Source organism: Pseudophryne corroboree, chromosome 8 (genome assembly GCF_028390025.1).
Source record: "Pseudophryne corroboree isolate aPseCor3 chromosome 8, aPseCor3.hap2, whole genome shotgun sequence".
NCBI lineage: Eukaryota > Metazoa > Chordata > Amphibia > Anura > Myobatrachidae > Pseudophryne > Pseudophryne corroboree.
Genome location: NC_086451.1, coordinates 63,659,741 through 63,679,423, shown reverse-complemented (window position 1 = coordinate 63,679,423; position 19,683 = coordinate 63,659,741). Strand labels below are relative to the sequence as shown.

Here is a 19,683-nt window from a genome sequence, read left to right as displayed (position 1 = left end):
CGCACTCTCCCGCCTGTTTGGGAGCTTTGGTATAATCCCCATGGTCCTTACGGAGTCCCCAGCATCCACTAGGACGTCAGAGAAAATAAGATTTTACTCACCGGTAAATCTATTTCTCGTAGTCCGTAGTGGATGCTGGGCGCCCGTCCCAAGTGCGGACTGTCTGCATTACTTGTATATAGTTATTGTTAACTAAAAGGGTTATTGTTGAGCCATCTGTTGAGAGGCTCAGTTATGTTTCATACTGTTAACTGGGTATAGTATCACGAGTTATACGGTGTGATTGGTGTGGCTGGTATGAGTCTTACCCGGGATTCAAAATCCTTCCATATTGTGTCAGCTCTTCCGGGCACAGTATCCTAGCTGAGGTCTGGAGGAGGGTCATAGTGGGAGGAGCCAGTGCATACCAGGTGGTCCTAAATCTTTCTTAGATGTGCCCAGTCTTCTGCGGAGCCGCTATTCCCCATGGTCCTTACGGAGTCCCCAGCATCCACTACGGAGTACGAGAAATAGATTTACCGGTGAGTAAAATCTTATTTTTAAAGTCTCTTGCTGATATTACCCACTTGCTAGCTGGACACCAGTAACTGTGTCCAGCACTGTACACTGAGGCAGGGTATTGCCCACTTAGACTCCGTCTGCCCTGTCTGCAATATTACCGCTGCGCCCTGCCTCTTCAGTTCGGTGGAGGGATCTATGTTACTGTGCCTGTCACAGCTATGATTTTGCTAGTCAGACCCCTGGTGCAGAATAGGGTGGCATGGAAAAAATATGCTTGCTGGAACACCTGTGAAATTGTTCCTGGGGAGAACGCTGCCTTCAATAATGATATCACTAATGAGGTTGCGGACTACTCATTTAGGTTTGGGGGTGTTAGAGCTATCATATCATTGGAGAGGGTATAAGTCTTTTCTTCCCTCTAGAACTGGGCCAGGCAGACCAGCAGATCCGTATCAGCCTCAGTATTTTAAGGCAGGGGCACCTTTGTTGCATCTCAGTTGTCGCCCACTAGTGCCTTGTAAACCTAAACAATTGGAAGGAAAAACAAAGTTTTGTCTAATGTATTCTCCAAATTGGCCGCCTGTCTTCTGTACTCACAAAATGCTTCTATCTTCCATCCAGGTGAGCTCTCCTTTGAAGGCCTCTACCTCTCATTCGCTGGGTGATTTAGAGCCTCTACCCAATGGTTGCGAGGCACACTGGGAGGTGGTGGAGCGGATCCTATTCATTTACGCTAAGCTGAATCCTGGCATAGCCTATGTGCAAGGCATGAACGAAATAGTTGGACCAATCTATTACACATTTGCTACAAACCCCAATAGTGCTTGGAAAGGTGAGGTCAAGTCTGCTGTCCTGTTTTCTTGTCCTCAGTTAAACATTAGTGTCCTTCTGTTCTCTCATCCTCAGTAATACTTTACAGTGTCCTGTTCTCTCATCCTCAGTAATACATTACAGTGTCCTGTTCTCTCATCCTCAGTAATACATTACAGTGTCCTGTTCTCTCATCCTCAGTAATACATTACAGTGTCCTGTTCTCTCATCCTCAGTAATACATTACAGTGTCCTGTTCTCTCATCCTCAGTAATACATTAGTGTCCTGTTCTCTCATCCTCAGTAATACATTACAGTGTCCTGTTCTCTCATCCTCAGTAATACATTACAGTGTCCTATTCTCTCATCCTCAGTAATACATTACAGTGTCCTGTTCTCTCATCCTCAGTAATACATTACAGTGTCCTGTTCTCTCATCCTCAGTAATACATTACAGTGTCCTGTTCTCTCATCCTCAGTAATACATTACAGTGTGTCCTGTTCTCTCATCCTCAGTAATACATTAGTGTTCTGTTCTCTCATCCTCAGTAATACATTACAGTGTCCTGTTCTCTCATCCTCAGTAATACATTACAGTGTCCTGTTCTCTCATCCTCAGTAATACATTACAGTGTCCTGTTCTCTCATCCTCAGTAATACATTAGTGTCCTGTTCTCTCATCCTCAGTAATACATTACAGTGTCCTGTTCTCTCATCCTCAGTAATACATTACAGTGTCCTGTTCTCTCATCCTCAGTAATACATTACAGTGTCCTGTTCTCTCATCCTCAGTAATACATTAGTGTCCTGTTCTCTCATCCTCAGTAATACATTACAGTGTTCTGTTCTCTCATCCTCAGTAATACATTACAGTGTCCTGTTCTCTCATCCTCAGTAATACATTACAGTGTCCTGTTCTCTCATCCTCAGTAATACATTACAGTGTTCTGTTCTCTCATCCTCAGTAATACATTACAGTGTCCTGTTCTCTCATCCTCAGTAATACATTAGTGTCCTGTTCTCTCATCCTCAGTAATACATTACAGTGTCCTGTTCTCTCATCCTCAGTAATACATTACAGTGTCCTGTTCTCTCATCCTCAGTAATACATTACAGTGTCCTGTTCTCTCATCCTCAGTAATACATTAGTGTCCTGTTCTCTCATCCTCAGTAATACATTACAGTGTCCTGTTCTCTCATCCTCAGTAATACATTACAGTGTCCTGTTCTCTCATCCTCAGTAATACATTACAGTGTCCTGTTCTCTCATCCTCAGTAATACATTACAGTGTCCTGTTCTCTCATCCTCAGTAATACATTAGTGTCCTGTTCTCTCATCCTCAGTAATACATTACAGTGTCCTGTTCTCTCATCCTCAGTAATACATTAGTGTCCTGTTCTCTCATCCTCAGTAATACATTACAGTGTCCTGTTCTCTCATCCTCAGTAATACATTACAGTGTCCTGTTCTCTCATCCTCCGTAATACATCACAGTGTCCTGTTCTCTCATCCTCAGTAATACATTACAGTGTCCTGTTCTCTCATCCTCAGTAATACATTAGTGTCCTGTTCTCTCATCCTCAGTAATACATTACAGTGTCCTGTTCTCTCATCCTCAGTAATACATTACAGTGTCCTGTTCTCTCATCCTCAGTAATACATTACAGTGTCCTGTTCTCTCATCCTCAGTAATACATTAGTGTCCTGTTCTCTCATCCTCAGTAATACATTACAGTGTCCTGTTCTCTCATCCTCCGTAATACATTACAGTGTCCTGTTCTCTCATCCTCAGTAATACATTACAGTGTCCTGTTCTCTCATCCTCAGTAATACATTACAGTGTCCTGTTCTCTCATCCTCAGTAATACATTACAGTGTCCTGTTCTCTCATCCTCAGTAATACATTACAGTGTCCTGTTCTCTCATCCTCAGTAATACATTACAGTGTCCTGTTCTCTCATCCTCAGTAATACATTACAGTGTCCTGTTCTCTCATCCTCAGTAATACATTACAGTGTCCTATTCTCTCATCCTCAGTAATACATTACAGTGTCCTGTTCTCTCATCCTCAGTAATACATTACAGTGTCCTGTTCTCTCATCCTCAGTAATACATTACAGTGTCCTGTTCTCTCATCCTCAGTAATACATTACAGTGTGTCCTGTTCTCTCATCCTCAGTAATACATTAGTGTCCTGTTCTCTCATCCTCAGTAATACATTACAGTGTCCTGTTCTCTCATCCTCAGTAATACATTACAGTGTCCTGTTCTCTCATCCTCAGTAATACATTACAGTGTCCTGTTCTCTCATCCTCAGTAATACATTACAGTGTCCTGTTCTCTCATCCTCAGTAATACATTACAGTGTCCTGTTCTCTCATCCTCAGTAATACATTAGTGTCCTGTTCTCTCATCCTCAGTAATACATTACAGTGTCCTGTTCTCTCATCCTCAGTAATACATTACAGTGTCCTGTTCTCTCATCCTCAGTAATACATTACAGTGTCCTGTTCTCTCATCCTCAGTAATACATTACAGTGTCCTGTTCTCTCATCCTCAGTAATACATTACAGTGTCCTGTTCTCTCATCCTCAGTAATACATTACAGTGTCCTGTTCTCTCATCCTCAGTAATACATTACAGTGTCCTGTTCTCTCATCCTCAGTAATACATTAGTGTCCTGTTCTCTCATCCTCAGTAATACATTACAGTGTCCTGTTCTCTCATCCTCAGTAATACATTACAGTGTCCTGTTCTCTCATCCTCAGTAATACATTACAGTGTCCTGTTCTCTCATCCTCAGTAATACATTAGTGTCCTGTTCTCTCATCCTCAGTAATACATTACAGTGTCCTGTTCTCTCATCCTCAGTAATACATTACAGTGTCCTGTTCTCTCATCCTCAGTAATACATTACAGTGTCCTGTTCTCTCATCCTCAGTAATACATTACAGTGTCCTGTTCTCTCATCCTCAGTAATACATTAGTGTCCTGTTCTCTCATCCTCAGTAATACATTACAGTGTCCTGTTCTCTCATCCTCAGTAATACATTACAGTGTCCTGTTCTCTCATCCTCAGTAATACATTACAGTGTCCTGTTCTCTCATCCTCAGTAATACATTAGTGTCCTGTTCTCTCATCCTCAGTAATACATTACAGTGTCCTGTTCTCTCATCCTCAGTAATACATTACAGTGTCCTGTTCTCTCATCCTCAGTAATACATTACAGTGTCCTGTTCTCTCATCCTCAGTAATACATTACAGTGTGTCCTGTTCTCTCATCCTCAGTAATACATTAGTGTTCTGTTCTCTCATCCTCAGTAATACATTACAGTGTCCTGTTCTCTCATCCTCAGTAATACATTACAGTGTGTCCTGTTCTCTCATCCTCAGTAATACATTACAGTGTCCTGTTCACTCATCCTCAGTAATACATTACAGTGTGTCCTGTTCTCTCATCCTCAGTAATACATTACAGTGTCCTGTTCTCTCATCCTCAGTAATACATTACAGTGTCCTGTTCTCTCATCCTCAGTAATACATTACAGTGTCCTGTTCTCTCATCCTCAGTAATACATTACAGTGTCCTGTTCTCTCATCCTCAGTAATACATTACAGTGTTCTGTTCTCTCATCCTCAGTAATACATTACAGTGTCCTGTTCTCTCATCCTCAGTAATACATTACAGTGTCCTGTTCTCTCATCCTCAGTAATACATTAGTGTCCTGTTCTCTCATCCTCAGTAATACATTACAGTGTCCTGTTCTCTCATCCTCAGTAATACATTACAGTGTCCTGTTCTCTCATCCTCAGTAATACATTACAGTGTCCTGTTCTCTCATCCTCAGTAATACATTAGTGTCCTGTTCTCTCATCCTCAGTAATACATTACAGTGTCCTGTTCTCTCATCCTCGGTAATACATTACAGTGTCCTGTTCTCTCATCCTCAGTAATACATTAGTGTCCTGTTCTCTCATCCTCAGTAATACATTACAGTGTCCTGTTCTCTCATCCTCAGTAATACATTACAGTGTCCTGTTCTCTCATCCTCAGTAATACATTACAGTGTCCTGTTCTCTCATCCTCAGTAATACATTACAGTGTCCTGTTCTCTCATCCTCAGTAATACATTACAGTGTGTTCTGTTCTCTCATCCTCAGTAATACATTACAGTGTTCTGTTCTCTCATCCTCAGTAATACATTACAGTGTCCTGTTCTCTCATCCTCAGTAATACATTACAGTGTCCTGTTCTCTCATCCTCAGTAATACATTAGTGTCCTGTTCTCTCATCCTCAGTAATACATTACAGTGTCCTGTTCTCTCATCCTCAGTAATACATTATAGTGTCCTGTTCTCTCATCCTCAGTAATACATTAGTGTCCTGTTCTCTCATCCTCAGTAATACATTACAGTGTCCTGTTCTCTCATCCTCAGTAATACATTACAGTGTCCTGTTCTCTCATCCTCAGTAATACATTACAGTGTCCTGTTCTCTCATCCTCCGTAATACATTACAGTGTCCTGTTCTCTCATCCTCAGTAATACATTACAGTGTCCTGTTCTCTCATCCTCAGTAATACATTACAGTGTCCTGTTCTCTCATCCTCAGTAATACATTACAGTGTCCTGTTCTCTCATCCTCAGTAATACATTACAGCAGGCCTGGCCAACCTGTGGCTCTCCAGATGTTGTGAAACTACACATCCCAGCATGCCCTGCCACAGTTTTAGCATTCCCTAATAGCAAAACTATGGCAAAGCATGATGGGACTTGTAGTTTTACAACAGCTGGAGAGCCACAGGTTGGCCAGGCCTGCATTACAGTGTCCTGTTCTCTCATCCTCAGTAATACATTACAGTGTCCTGTCCTCTCATCCTTAGTAATACATTACAGTGTCCTGTTCTCTCATCCTCAGTAATACATTACAGTGTCCTGTTCTCTCATCCTCAGTAATACATTACAGTGTGTCCTGTTCTCTCATCCTCAGTAATACATTACAGTGTCCTGTTCTCTCATCCTCAGTCATACATTACAGTGTGTCCTGTTCTCTCATCCTCAGTAATACATTACAGTGTCCTGTTCTCTCATCCTCAGTAATACATTACAGTGTCCTGTTCTCTCATCCTCAGTAATACATTACAGTGTGTCCTGTTCTCTCATCCTCAGTAATACATTAGTGTCCTGTTCTCTCATCCTCAGTAATACATTACAGTGTCCTGTTCTCTCATCCTCCGTAATACATCACAGTGTCCTGTTCTCTCATCCTCAGTAATACATTACAGTGTCCTGTTCTCTCATCCTCAGTAATACATTACAGTGTCCTGTTCTCTCATCCTCAATAATACATTAGTGTCCTGTTCTCTCATCCTCAGTCATACATTACAGTGTGTCCTGTTCTCTCATCCTCAGTAATACATTACAGTGTCCTGTTCTCTCATCCTCAGTAATACATTAGTGTCCTGTTCTCTCATCCCCAGTAATACATTACAGTGTTCTGTTCTCTCATCCTCAGTAATACATTACAGTGTCCTGTTCTCTCATCCTCAGTAATACATTACAGTGTCCTGTTCTCTCATCCTCAGTAATACATTACAGTGTCCTGTTCTCTCATCCTCAGTAATACATTACAGTGTCCTGTTCTCTCATCCTCAGTAATACATTACAGTGTCCTGTTCTCTCATCCTCAGTAATACATTACAGTGTCCTGTTCTCTCATCCTCAGTAATACATTACAGTGTTCTGTTCTCTCATCCTCAGTAATACATTACAGTGTGTCCTGTTCTCTCATCCTCAGTAATACATTACAGTGTCCTGTTCTCTCATCCTCAGTAATACATTACAGTGTCCTGTTCTCTCATCCTCAGTAATACATTACAGTGTCCTGTTCTCTCATCCTCAGTAATACATTACAGTGTCCTGTTCTCTCATCCTCAGTAATACATTACAGTGTGTCCTGTTCTCTCATCCTCAGTAATACATTACAGTGTCCTGTTCTCTCATCCTCAGTAATACATTAGTGTCCTGTTCTCTCATCCTCAGTCATACATTACAGTGTGTCCTGTTCTCTCATCCTCAGTAATACATTAGTGTCCTGTTCTCTCATCCCCAGTAATACATTACAGTGTTCTGTTCTCTCATCCTCAGTAATACATTACAGTGTTCTGTTCTCTCATCCTCAGTAATACATTACAGTGTCCTGTTCTCTCATCCTCAGTAATACATTACAGTGTGTCCTGTTCTCTCATCCTCAGTAATACATTACAGTGTCCTGTTCTCTCATCCTCAGTAATACATTACAGTGTCCTGTTCTCTCATCCTCAGTAATACATTACAGTGTCCTGTTCTCTCATCCTCAGTAATACATTACAGTGTCCTGTTCTCTCATCCTCAGTAATACATTACAGTGTCCTGTTCTCTCATCCTCAGTAATACATTACAGTGTCCTGTTCTCTCATCCTCAGTAATACATTACAGTGTCCTGTTCTCTCATCCTCAGTAATACATTACAGTGTTCTGTTCTCTCATCCTCAGTAATACATTACAGTGTCCTGTTCTCTCATCCTCAGTAATACATTACAGTGTCCTGTTCTCTCATCCTCAGTAATACATTACAGTGTCCTGTTCTCTCATCCTCAGTAATACATTACAGTGTCCTGTTCTCTCATCCTCAGTAATACATTACAGTGTCCTGTTCTCTCATCCTCAGTAATACATTACAGTGTCCTGTTCTCTCATCCTCAGTAATACATTACAGTGTCCTGTTCTCTCATCCTCAGTAATACATTACAGTGTCCTGTTCTCTCATCCTCAGTAATGCATTACAGTGTCCTGTTCTCTCATCCTCAGTAATACATTACAGTGTCCTGTTCTCTCATCCTCAGTAATACATTACAGTGTCCTGTTCTCTCATCCTCAGTAATACATTACAGTGTCCTGTTCTCTCATCCTCAGTAATACATTACAGTGTCCTGTTCTCTCATCCTCAGTAATACATTACAGTGTCCTGTTCTCTCATCCTCAGTAATACATTACAGTGTTCTGTTCTCTCATCCTCAGTAATAAATTACAGTGTCCTGTTCTCTCATCCTCAGTAATACATTAGTGTCCTGTTCTCTCATCCTCAGTAATACATTAGTGTCCTGTTCTCTCATCCTCAGTAATACATTACAGTGTTCTGTTCTCTCATCCTCAGTAATACATTACAGTGTCCTGTTCTCTCATCCTCAGTAATACATTACAGTGTCCTGTTCTCTCATCCTCAGTAATACATTACAGTGTGTCCTGTTCTCTCATCCTCAGTAATACATTACAGTGTTCTGTTCTCTCATCCTCAGTAATACATTACAGTGTCCTGTTCTCTCATCCTCAGTAATACATTACAGTGTCCTGTTCTCTCATCCTCAGTAATACATTACAGTGTCCTGTTCTCTCATCCTCAGTAATACATTACAGTGTCCTGTTCTCTCATCCTCAGTAATACATTACAGTGTCCTGTTCTCTCATCCTCAGTAATACATTACAGTGTCCTGTTCTCTCATCCTCAGTAATACATTACAGTGTTCTGTTCTCTCATCCTCAGTAATACATTACAGTGTCCTGTTCTCTCATCCTCAGTAATACATTACAGTGTCCTGTTCTCTCATCCTCAGTAATACATTACAGTGTCCTGTTCACTCATCCTCAGTAATACATTACAGTGTCCTGTTCTCTCATCCTCAGTAATACATTACAGTGTCCTGTTCTCTCATCCTCAGTAATACATTACAGTGTCCTGTTCTCTCATCCTCAGTAATACATTACAGTGTCCTGTTCTCTCATCCTCAGTAATACATTACAGTGTTCTGTTCTCTCATCCTCAGTAATACATTACAGTGTCCTGTTCTCTCATCCTCAGTAATACATTACAGTGTCCTGTTCTCTCATCCTCAGTAATACATTACAGTGTCCTATTCTCTCATCCTCAGTAATACATTACAGTGTCCTGTTCTCTCATCCTCAGTAATACATTACAGTGTCCTGTTCTCTCATCCTCAGTAATACATTACAGTGTCCTGTTCTCTCATCCTCAGTAATACATTACAGTGTCCTGTTCTCTCATCCTCAGTAATACATTACAGTGTCCTGTTCTCTCATCCTCAGTAATACATTAGTGTCCTGTTCTCTCATCCCCAGTAATACATTACAGTGTTCTGTTCTCTCATCCTCAGTAATACATTAGTGTCCTGTTCTCTCATCCTCAGTAATACATTAGTGTCCTGTTCTCTCATCCCCAGTAATACATTACAGTGTTCTGTTCTCTCATCCTCAGTAATACATTACAGTGTCCTGTTCTCTCATCCTCAGTAATACATTACAGTGTCCTGTTCTCTCATCCTCAGTAATACATTACAGTGTCCTGTTCTCTCATCCTCAGTAATACATTACAGTGTCCTGTTCTCTCATCCTCAGTAATACATTACAGTGTGTCCTGTTCTCTCATCCTCAGTAATACATTACAGTGTCCTGTTCTCTCATCCTCAGTAATACATTAGTGTCCTGTTCTCTCATCCTCAGTAATACATTACAGTGTCCTGTTCTCTCATCCTGAGTAATACATTACAGTGTCCTGTTCTCTCATCCTCAGTAATACATTAGTGTCCTGTTCTCTCATCCTCAGTAATACATTACAGTGTTCTGTTCTCTCATCCTCAGTAATACATTACAGTGTCCTGTTCTCTCATCCTCAGTAATACATTACAGTGTCCTGTTCTCTCATCCTCAGTCATACATTACAGTGTCCTGTTCTCTCATCCTCAGTCATACATTACAGTGTCCTGTTCTCTCATCCTCAGTAATACATTAGTGTCCTGTTCTCTCATCCCCAGTAATACATTACAGTGTTCTGTTCTCTCATCCTCAGTAATACATTAGTGTCCTGTTCTCTCATCCTCAGTAATACATTAGTGTCCTGTTCTCTCATCCTCAGTAATACATTACAGTGTCCTGTTCTCTCATCCTCAGTAATACATTACAGTGTCCTGTTCTCTCATCCTCAGTAATACATTAGTGTCCTGTTCTCTCATCCTCAGTAATACATTACAGTGTCCTGTTCTCTCATCCTCAGTAATACATTAGTGTTCTGTTCTCTCATCCTCAGTAATACATTACAGTGTCCTGTTCTCTCATCCTCAGTAATACATTACAGTGTCCTGTTCTCTCATCCTCAGTAATACATTACAGTGTCCTGTTCTCTCATCCTCAGTCATACATTACAGTGTCCTGTTCTCTCATCCTCAGTAATACATTACAGTGTCCTGTTCTCTCATCCTCAGTCATACATTACAGTGTCCTGTTCTCTCATCCTCAGTAATACATTAGTGTCCTGTTCTCTCATCCTCAGTAATACATTAGTGTCCTGTTCTCTCATCCCCAGTAATACATTACAGTGTTCTGTTCTCTCATCCTCAGTAATACATTACAGTGTCCTGTTCTCTCATCCTCAGTAATACATTAGTGTCCTGTTCTCTCATCCTCAGTAATACATTAGTGTCCTGTTCTCTCATCCTCAGTAATACATTAGTGTCCTGTTCTCTCATCCCCAGTAATACATTACAGTGTTCTGTTCTCTCATCCTCAGTAATACATTAGTGTCCTGTTCTCTCATCCTCAGTAATACATTACAGTGTCCTGTTCTCTCATCCTCAGTAATACATTAGTGTCCTGTTCTCTCATCCTCAGTCATACATTACAGTGTCCTGTTCTCTCATCCTCAGTAATACATTACAGTGTCCTGTTCTCTCATCCTCAGTCATACATTAGTGTCCTGTTCTCTCATCCTCAGTAATACATTACAGTGTCCTGTTCTCTCATCCTCAGTAATACATTAGTGTCCTGTTCTCTCATCCTCAGTAATACATTACAGTGTCCTGTTCTCTCATCCTCAGTCATACATTACAGTGTCCTGTTCTCTCATCCTCAGTAATACATTACAGTGTCCTGTTCTCTCATCCTCAGTCATACATTACAGTGTCCTGTTCTCTCATCCTCAGTCATACATTACAGTGTCCTGTTCTCTCATCCTCAGTAATACATTAGTGTCCTGTTCTCTCATCCTCAGTAATACATTACAGTGTTCTGTTCTCTCATCCTCAGTAATACATTACAGTGTCCTGTTCTCTCATCCTCAGTAATACATTACAGTGTCCTGTTCTCTCATCCTCAGTAATACATTAGTGTCCTGTTCTCTCATCCTCAGTAATACATTACAGTGTCCTGTTCTCTCATCCTCAGTAATACATTATAGTGTCCTGTTCTCTCATCCTCAGTAATACATTACAGTGTCCTGTTCTCTCATCCTCAGTAATACATTACAGTGTCCTGTTCTCTCATCCTCAGTAATACATTACAGTGTCCTGTTCTCTCATCCTCAGTAATACATTACAGTGTCCTGTTCTCTCATCCTCCGTAATACATTACAGTGTCCTGTTCTCTCATCCTCAGTAATACATTACAGTGTCCTGTTCTCTCATCCTCAGTAATACATTACAGTGTCCTGTTCTCTCATCCTCAGTAATACATTACAGTGTCCTGTTCTCTCATCCTCAGTAATACATTACAGCAGGCCTGGCCAACCTGTGGCTCTCCAGATGTTGTGAAACTACACATCCCAGCATGCCCTGCCACAGTTTTAGCATTCCCTAATAGCAAAACTATGGCAAAGCATGATGGGACTTGTAGTTTTACAACAGCTGGAGAGCCACAGGTTGGCCAGGCCTGCATTACAGTGTCCTGTTCTCTCATCCTCAGTAATACATTACAGTGTCCTGTTCTCTCATCCTCAGTAATACATTACAGTGTGTCCTGTTCTCTCATCCTCAGTAATACATTACAGTGTCCTGTTCTCTCATCCTCAGTCATACATTACAGTGTGTCCTGTTCTCTCATCCTCAGTAATACATTACAGTGTCCTGTTCTCTCATCCTCAGTAATACATTACAGTGTCCTGTTCTCTCATCCTCAGTAATACATTACAGTGTGTCCTGTTCTCTCATCCTCAGTAATACATTAGTGTCCTGTTCTCTCATCCTCAGTCATACATTACAGTGTGTCCTGTTCTCTCATCCTCAGTAATACATTACAGTGTCCTGTTCTCTCATCCTCCGTAATACATCACAGTGTCCTGTTCTCTCATCCTCAGTAATACATTACAGTGTCCTGTTCTCTCATCCTCAGTAATACATTACAGTGTACTGTTCTCTCATCCTCAGTAATACATTACAGTGTCCTGTTCTCTCATCCTCAGTAATACATTACAGTGTCCTGTTCTCTCATCCTCAGTAATACATTACAGTGTCCTGTTCTCTCATCCTCAGTAATACATTACAGTGTCCTGTTCTCTCATCCTCAGTAATACATTACAGTGTCCTGTTCTCTCATCCTCAGTAATACATTACAGTGTCCTGTTCTCTCATCCTCAGTAATACATTACAGTGTCCTGTTCTCTCATCCTCAGTAATACATTACAGTGTCCTGTTCTCTCATCCTCAGTAATACATTACAGTGTCCTGTTCTCTCATCCTCAGTAATACATTACAGTGTCCTGTTCTCTCATCCTCAGTAATACATTACAGTGTCCTGTTCTCTCATCCTCAGTAATACATTACAGTGTCCTGTTCTCTCATCCTCAGTAATACATTACAGTGTCCTGTTCTCTCATCCTCAGTAATACATTACAGTGTCCTGTTCTCTCATCCTCAGTAATACATTACAGTGTCCTGTTCTCTCATCCTCAGTAATACATTACAGTGTCCTGTTCTCTCATCCTCAATAATACATTAGTGTCCTGTTCTCTCATCCTCAGTCATACATTACAGTGTGTCCTGTTCTCTCATCCTCAGTAATACATTAGTGTCCTGTTCTCTCATCCTCAGTAATACATTAGTGTCCTGTTCTCTCATCCCCAGTAATACATTACAGTGTTCTGTTCTCTCATCCTCAGTAATACATTACAGTGTCCTGTTCTCTCATCCTCAGTAATACATTACAGTGTCCTGTTCTCTCATCCTCAGTAATACATTACAGTGTCCTGTTCTCTCATCCTCAGTAATACATTACAGTGTCCTGTTCTCTCATCCTCAGTAATACATTACAGTGTCCTGTTCTCTCATCCTCAGTAATACATTACAGTGTCCTGTTCTCTCATCCTCAGTAATACATTACAGTGTCCTGTTCTCTCATCCTCAGTAATACATTACAGTGTCCTGTTCTCTCATCCTCAGTAATACATTACAGTGTCCTGTTCTCTCATCCTCAGTAATACATTACAGTGTCCTGTTCTCTCATCCTCAGTCATACATTACAGTGTCCTGTTCTCTCATCCTCAGTAATACATTACAGTGTGTCCTGTTCTCTCATCCTCAGTAATACATTACAGTGTCCTGTTCTCTCATCCTCAGTAATACATTAGTGTCCTGTTCTCTCATCCCCAGTAATACATTACAGTGTTCTGTTCTCTCATCCTCAGTAATACATTACAGTGTTCTGTTCTCTCATCCTCAGTAATACATTACAGTGTCCTGTTCTCTCATCCTCAGTAATACATTACAGTGTGTCCTGTTCTCTCATCCTCAGTAATACATTACAGTGTCCTGTTCTCTCATCCTCAGTAATACATTACAGTGTCCTGTTCTCTCATCCTCAGTAATACATTACAGTGTCCTGTTCTCTCATCCTCAGTAATACATTACAGTGTCCTGTTCTCTCATCCTCAGTAATACATTACAGTGTCCTGTTCTCTCATCCTCAGTAATACATTACAGTGTTCTGTTCTCTCATCCTCAGTAATACATTACAGTGTCCTGTTCTCTCATCCTCAGTAATACATTACAGTGTCCTGTTCTCTCATCCTCAGTAATACATTACAGTGTCCTGTTCTCTCATCCTCAGTAATACATTACAGTGTCCTGTTCTCTCATCCTCAGTAATACATTAGTGTCCTGTTCTCTCATCCCCAGTAATACATTACAGTGTTCTGTTCTCTCATCCTCAGTAATACATTAGTGTCCTGTTCTCTCATCCTCAGTAATACATTAGTGTCCTGTTCTCTCATCCCCAGTAATACATTACAGTGTTCTGTTCTCTCATCCTCAGTAATACATTACAGTGTCCTGTTCTCTCATCCTCAGTAATACATTACAGTGTCCTGTTCTCTCATCCTCAGTAATACATTACAGTGTCCTGTTCTCTCATCCTCAGTAATACATTACAGTGTCCTGTTCTCTCATCCTCAGTAATACATTACAGTGTGTCCTGTTCTCTCATCCTCAGTAATACATTACAGTGTCCTGTTCTCTCATCCTCAGTAATACATTACAGTGTCCTGTTCTCTCATCCTCAGTAATACATTACAGTGTCCTGTTCTCTCATCCTCAGTAATACATTACAGTGTCCTGTTCTCTCATCCTCAGTAATACATTACAGTGTTCTGTTCTCTCATCCTCAGTAATACATTACAGTGTGTCCTGTTCTCTCATCCTCAGTAATACATTACAGTGTCCTGTTCTCTCATCCTCAGTAATACATTACAGTGTCCTGTTCTCTCATCCTCAGTAATACATTACAGTGTCCTGTTCTCTCATCCTCAGTAATACATTACAGTGTCCTGTTCTCTCATCCTCAGTAATACATTACAGTGTGTCCTGTTCTCTCATCCTCAGTAATACATTACAGTGTCCTGTTCTCTCATCCTCAGTAATACATTACAGTGTGTCCTGTTCTCTCATCCTCAGTAATACATTACAGTGTCCTGTTCTCTCATCCTCAGTAATACATTACAGTGTTCTGTTCTCTCATCCTCAGTAATACATTACAGTGTCCTGTTCTCTCATCCTCAGTAATACATTACAGTGTCCTGTTCTCTCATCCTCAGTAATACATTACAGTGTCCTGTTCTCTCATCCTCAGTAATACATTACAGTGTCCTGTTCTCTCATCCTCAGTAATACATTACAGTGTCCTGTTCTCTCATCCTCAGTAATACATTACAGTGTCCTGTTCTCTCATCCTCAGTAATACATTACAGTGTCCTGTTCTCTCATCCTCAGTAATACATTACAGTGTTCTGTTCTCTCATCCTCAGTAATACATTACAGTGTCCTGTTCTCTCATCCTCAGTAATACATTACAGTGTCCTGTTCTCTCATCCTCAGTAATACATTACAGTGTTCTGTTCTCTCATCCTCAGTAATACATTACAGTGTCCTGTTCTCTCATCCTCAGTAATACATTACAGTGTCCTGTTCTCTCATCCTCAGTAATACATTACAGTGTCCTGTTCTCTCATCCTCAGTAATACATTAGTGTCCTGTTCTCTCATCCTCAGTCATACATTACAGTGTCCTGTTCTCTCATCCTCAGTAATACATTACAGTGTCCTGTTCTCTCATCCTCAGTCATACATTACAGTGTCCTGTTCTCTCATCCTCAGTAATACATTACAGTGTCCTGTTCTCTCATCCTCAGTCATACATTACAGTGTCCTGTTCTCTCATCCTCAGTCATACATTAGTGTCCTGTTCTCTCATCCCCAGTAATACATTACAGTGTTCTGTTCTCTCATCCTCAGTAATACATTAGTGTCCTGTTCTCTCATCCTCAGTAATACATTAGTGTCCTGTTCTCTCATCCCCAGTATTACAGTGTTCTGTTCTCTCATCCTCAGTAATACATTAGTGTCCTGTTCTCTCATCCCCAGTAATACATTACAGTGTTCTGTTCTCTCATCCTCAGTAATACATTACAGTGTTCTGTTCTCTCATCCTCAGTAATACATTACAGTGTCCTGTTCTCTCATCCTCAGTAATACATTACAGTGTGTCCTGTTCTCTCATCCTCAGTAATACATTACAGTGTCCTGTTCTCTCATCCTCAGTAATACATTACAGTGTCCTGTTCTCTCATCCTCAGTAATACATTACAGTGTCCTGTTCTCTCATCCTCAGTAATACATTACAGTGTCCTGTTCTCTCATCCTCAGTAATACATTACAGTGTCCTGTTCTCTCATCCTCAGTAATACATTACAGTGTTCTGTTCTCTCATCCTCAGTAATACATTACAGTGTCCTGTTCTCTCATCCTCAGTAATACATTACAGTGTCCTGTTCTCTCATCCTCAGTAATACATTACAGTGTCCTGTTCTCTCATCCTCAGTAATACATTACAGTGTCCTGTTCTCTCATCCTCAGTAATACATTACAGTGTCCTGTTCTCTCATCCTCAGTAATACATTACAGTGTCCTGTTCTCTCATCCTCAGTAATACATTACAGTGTCCTGTTCTCTCATCCTCAGTAATACATTACAGTGTCCTGTTCTCTCATCCTCAGTAATACATTACAGTGTCCTGTTCTCTCATCCTCAGTAATACATTACAGTGTTCTGTTCTCTCATCCTCAGTAATACATTAGTGTCCTGTTCTCTCATCCTCAGTAATACATTAGTGTCCTGTTCTCTCATCCTCAGTAATACATTACAGTGTCCTGTTCTCTCATCCTCAGTAATACATTACAGTGTCCTGTTCTCTCATCCTCAGTAATACATTACAGTGTCCTGTTCTCTCATCCTCAGTAATACATTACAGTGTGTCCTGTTCTCTCATCCTCAGTAATACATTACAGTGTTCTGTTCTCTCATCCTCAGTAATACATTACAGTGTCCTGTTCTCTCATCCTCAGTAATACATTACAGTGTCCTGTTCTCTCATCCTCAGTAATACATTACAGTGTGTCCTGTTCTCTCATCCTCAGTAATACATTAGTGTCCTGTTCTCTCATCCTCAGTCATACATTACAGTGTGTCCTGTTCTCTCATCCTCAGTAATACATTACAGTGTCCTGTTCTCTCATCCTCCGTAATACATCACAGTGTCCTGTTCTCTCATCCTCAGTAATACATTACAGTGTCCTGTTCTCTCATCCTCAGTAATACATTACAGTGTCCTGTTCTCTCATCCTCAGTAATACATTACAGTGTCCTGTTCTCTCATCCTCAGTAATACTTTACAGTGTCCTGTTCTCTCATCCTCAGTAATACATTAGTGTCCTGTTCTCTCATCCTCAGTAATACATTACAGTGTCCTGTTCTCTCATCCTCAGTAATACATTAGTGTCCTGTTCTCTCATCCTCAGTAATACATTAGTGTCCTGTTCTCTCATCCTCAGTAATACATTACAGTGTCCTGTTCTCTCATCCTCAGTAATACATTAGTGTCCTGTTCTCTCATCCTCAGTAATACATTAGTGTCCTGTTCTCTCATCCCCAGTAATACATTACAGTGTTCTGTTCTCTCATCCTCAGTAATACATTAGTGTCCTGTTCTCTCATCCTCAGTAATACATTACAGTGTCCTGTTCTCTCATCCTCAGTAATACATTAGTGTCCTGTTCTCTCATCCCCAGTAATACATTACAGTGTTCTGTTCTCTCATCCTCAGTAATACATTACAGTGTCCTGTTCTCTCATCCTCAGTAATACATTACAGTGTCCTGTTCTCTCATCCTCAGTAATACATTACAGTGTCCTGTTCTCTCATCCTCAGTAATACATTACAGTGTCCTGTTCTCTCATCCTCAGTAATACATTACAGTGTCCTGTTCTCTCATCCTCAGTAATACATTACAGTGTCCTGTTCTCTCATCCTCAGTAATACATTACAGTGTCCTGTTCTCTCATCCTCAGTCATACATTACAGTGTCCTGTTCTCTCATCCTCAGTAATACATTAGTGTCCTGTTCTCTCATCCCCAGTAATACATTACAGTGTTCTGTTCTCTCATCCTCAGTAATACATTAGTGTCCTGTTCTCTCATCCCCAGTAATACATTACAGTGTTCTGTTCTCTCATCCTCAGTAATACATTACAGTGTCCTGTTCTCTCATCCTCAGTAATACATTACAGTGTCCTGTTCTCTCATCCTCAGTAATACATTACAGTGTCCTGTTCTCTCATCCTCAGTAATACATTACAGTGTCCTGTTCTCTCATCCTCAGTAATACATTACAGTGTGTCCTGTTCTCTCATCCTCAGTAATACATTACAGTGTCCTGTTCTCTCATCCTCAGTAATACATTACAGTGTCCTGTTCTCTCATCCTCAGTAATACATTACAGTGTCCTGTTCTCTCATCCTCAGTAATACATTACAGTGTCCTGTTCTCTCATCCTCAGTAATACATTACAGTGTTCTGTTCTCTCATCCTCAGTAATACATTACAGTGTGTCCTGTTCTCTCATCCTCAGTAATACATTACAGTGTCCTGTTCTCTCATCCTCAGTAATACATTACAGTGTCCTGTTCTCTCATCCTCAGTAATACATTACAGTGTCCTGTTCTCTCATCCTCAGTAATACATTACAGTGTCCTGTTCTCTCATCCTCAGTAATACATTACAGTGTGTCCTGTTCTCTCATCCTCAGTAATACATTACAGTGTCCTGTTCTCTCATCCTCAGTAATACATTACAGTGTGTCCTGTTCTCTCATCCTCAGTAATACATTACAGTGTCCTGTTCTCTCATCCTCAGTAATACATTACAGTGTTCTGTTCTCTCATCCTCAGTAATACATTACAGTGTCCTGTTCTCTCATCCTCAGTAATACATTACAGTGTCCTGTTCTCTCATCCTCAGTAATACATTACAGTGTCCTGTTCTCTCATCCTCAGTAATACATTACAGTGTCCTGTTCTCTCATCCTCAGTAATACATTACAGTGTCCTGTTCTCTCATCCTCAGTAATACATTACAGTGTCCTGTTCTCTCATCCTCAGTAATACATTACAGTGTCCTGTTCTCTCATCCTCAGTAATACATTACAGTGTTCTGTTCTCTCATCCTCAGTAATACATTACAGTGTCCTGTTCTCTCATCCTCAGTAATACATTACAGTGTCCTGTTCTCTCATCCTCAGTAATACATTACAGTGTTCTGTTCTCTCATCCTCAGTAATACATTACAGTGTCCTGTTCTCTCATCCTCAGTAATACATTACAGTGTCCTGTTCTCTCATCCTCAGTAATACATTACAGTGTCCTGTTCTCTCATCCTCAGTAATACATTAGTGTCCTGTTCTCTCATCCTCAGTCATACATTACAGTGTCCTGTTCTCTCATCCTCAGTAATACATTACAGTGTCCTGTTCTCTCATCCTCAGTCATACATTACAGTGTCCTGTTCTCTCATCCTCAGTAATACATTACAGTGTCCTGTTCTCTCATCCTCAGTCATACATTACAGTGTCCTGTTCTCTCATCCTCAGTCATACATTAGTGTCCTGTTCTCTCATCCCCAGTAATACATTAGTGTTCTGTTCTCTCATCCTCAGTAATACATTA

General features: G+C 40.6%; 1 protein-coding gene across 1 annotated transcript in view; it reads left to right on the top strand.

Annotated features, from left to right (window-relative positions):
- TBC1D13 (TBC1 domain family member 13) overlaps positions 1-19,683 on the top strand; it is a 76,093-nt gene that overhangs the window by 46,638 nt on the left and 9,772 nt on the right. Inside the window, exon 8 of the mRNA XM_063936516.1 lies at positions 1,123-1,333. Within this exon, the coding sequence (XP_063792586.1) occupies positions 1,123-1,333 (211 nt within the window). The remainder of the gene's footprint in view (positions 1-1,122; positions 1,334-19,683) is intronic.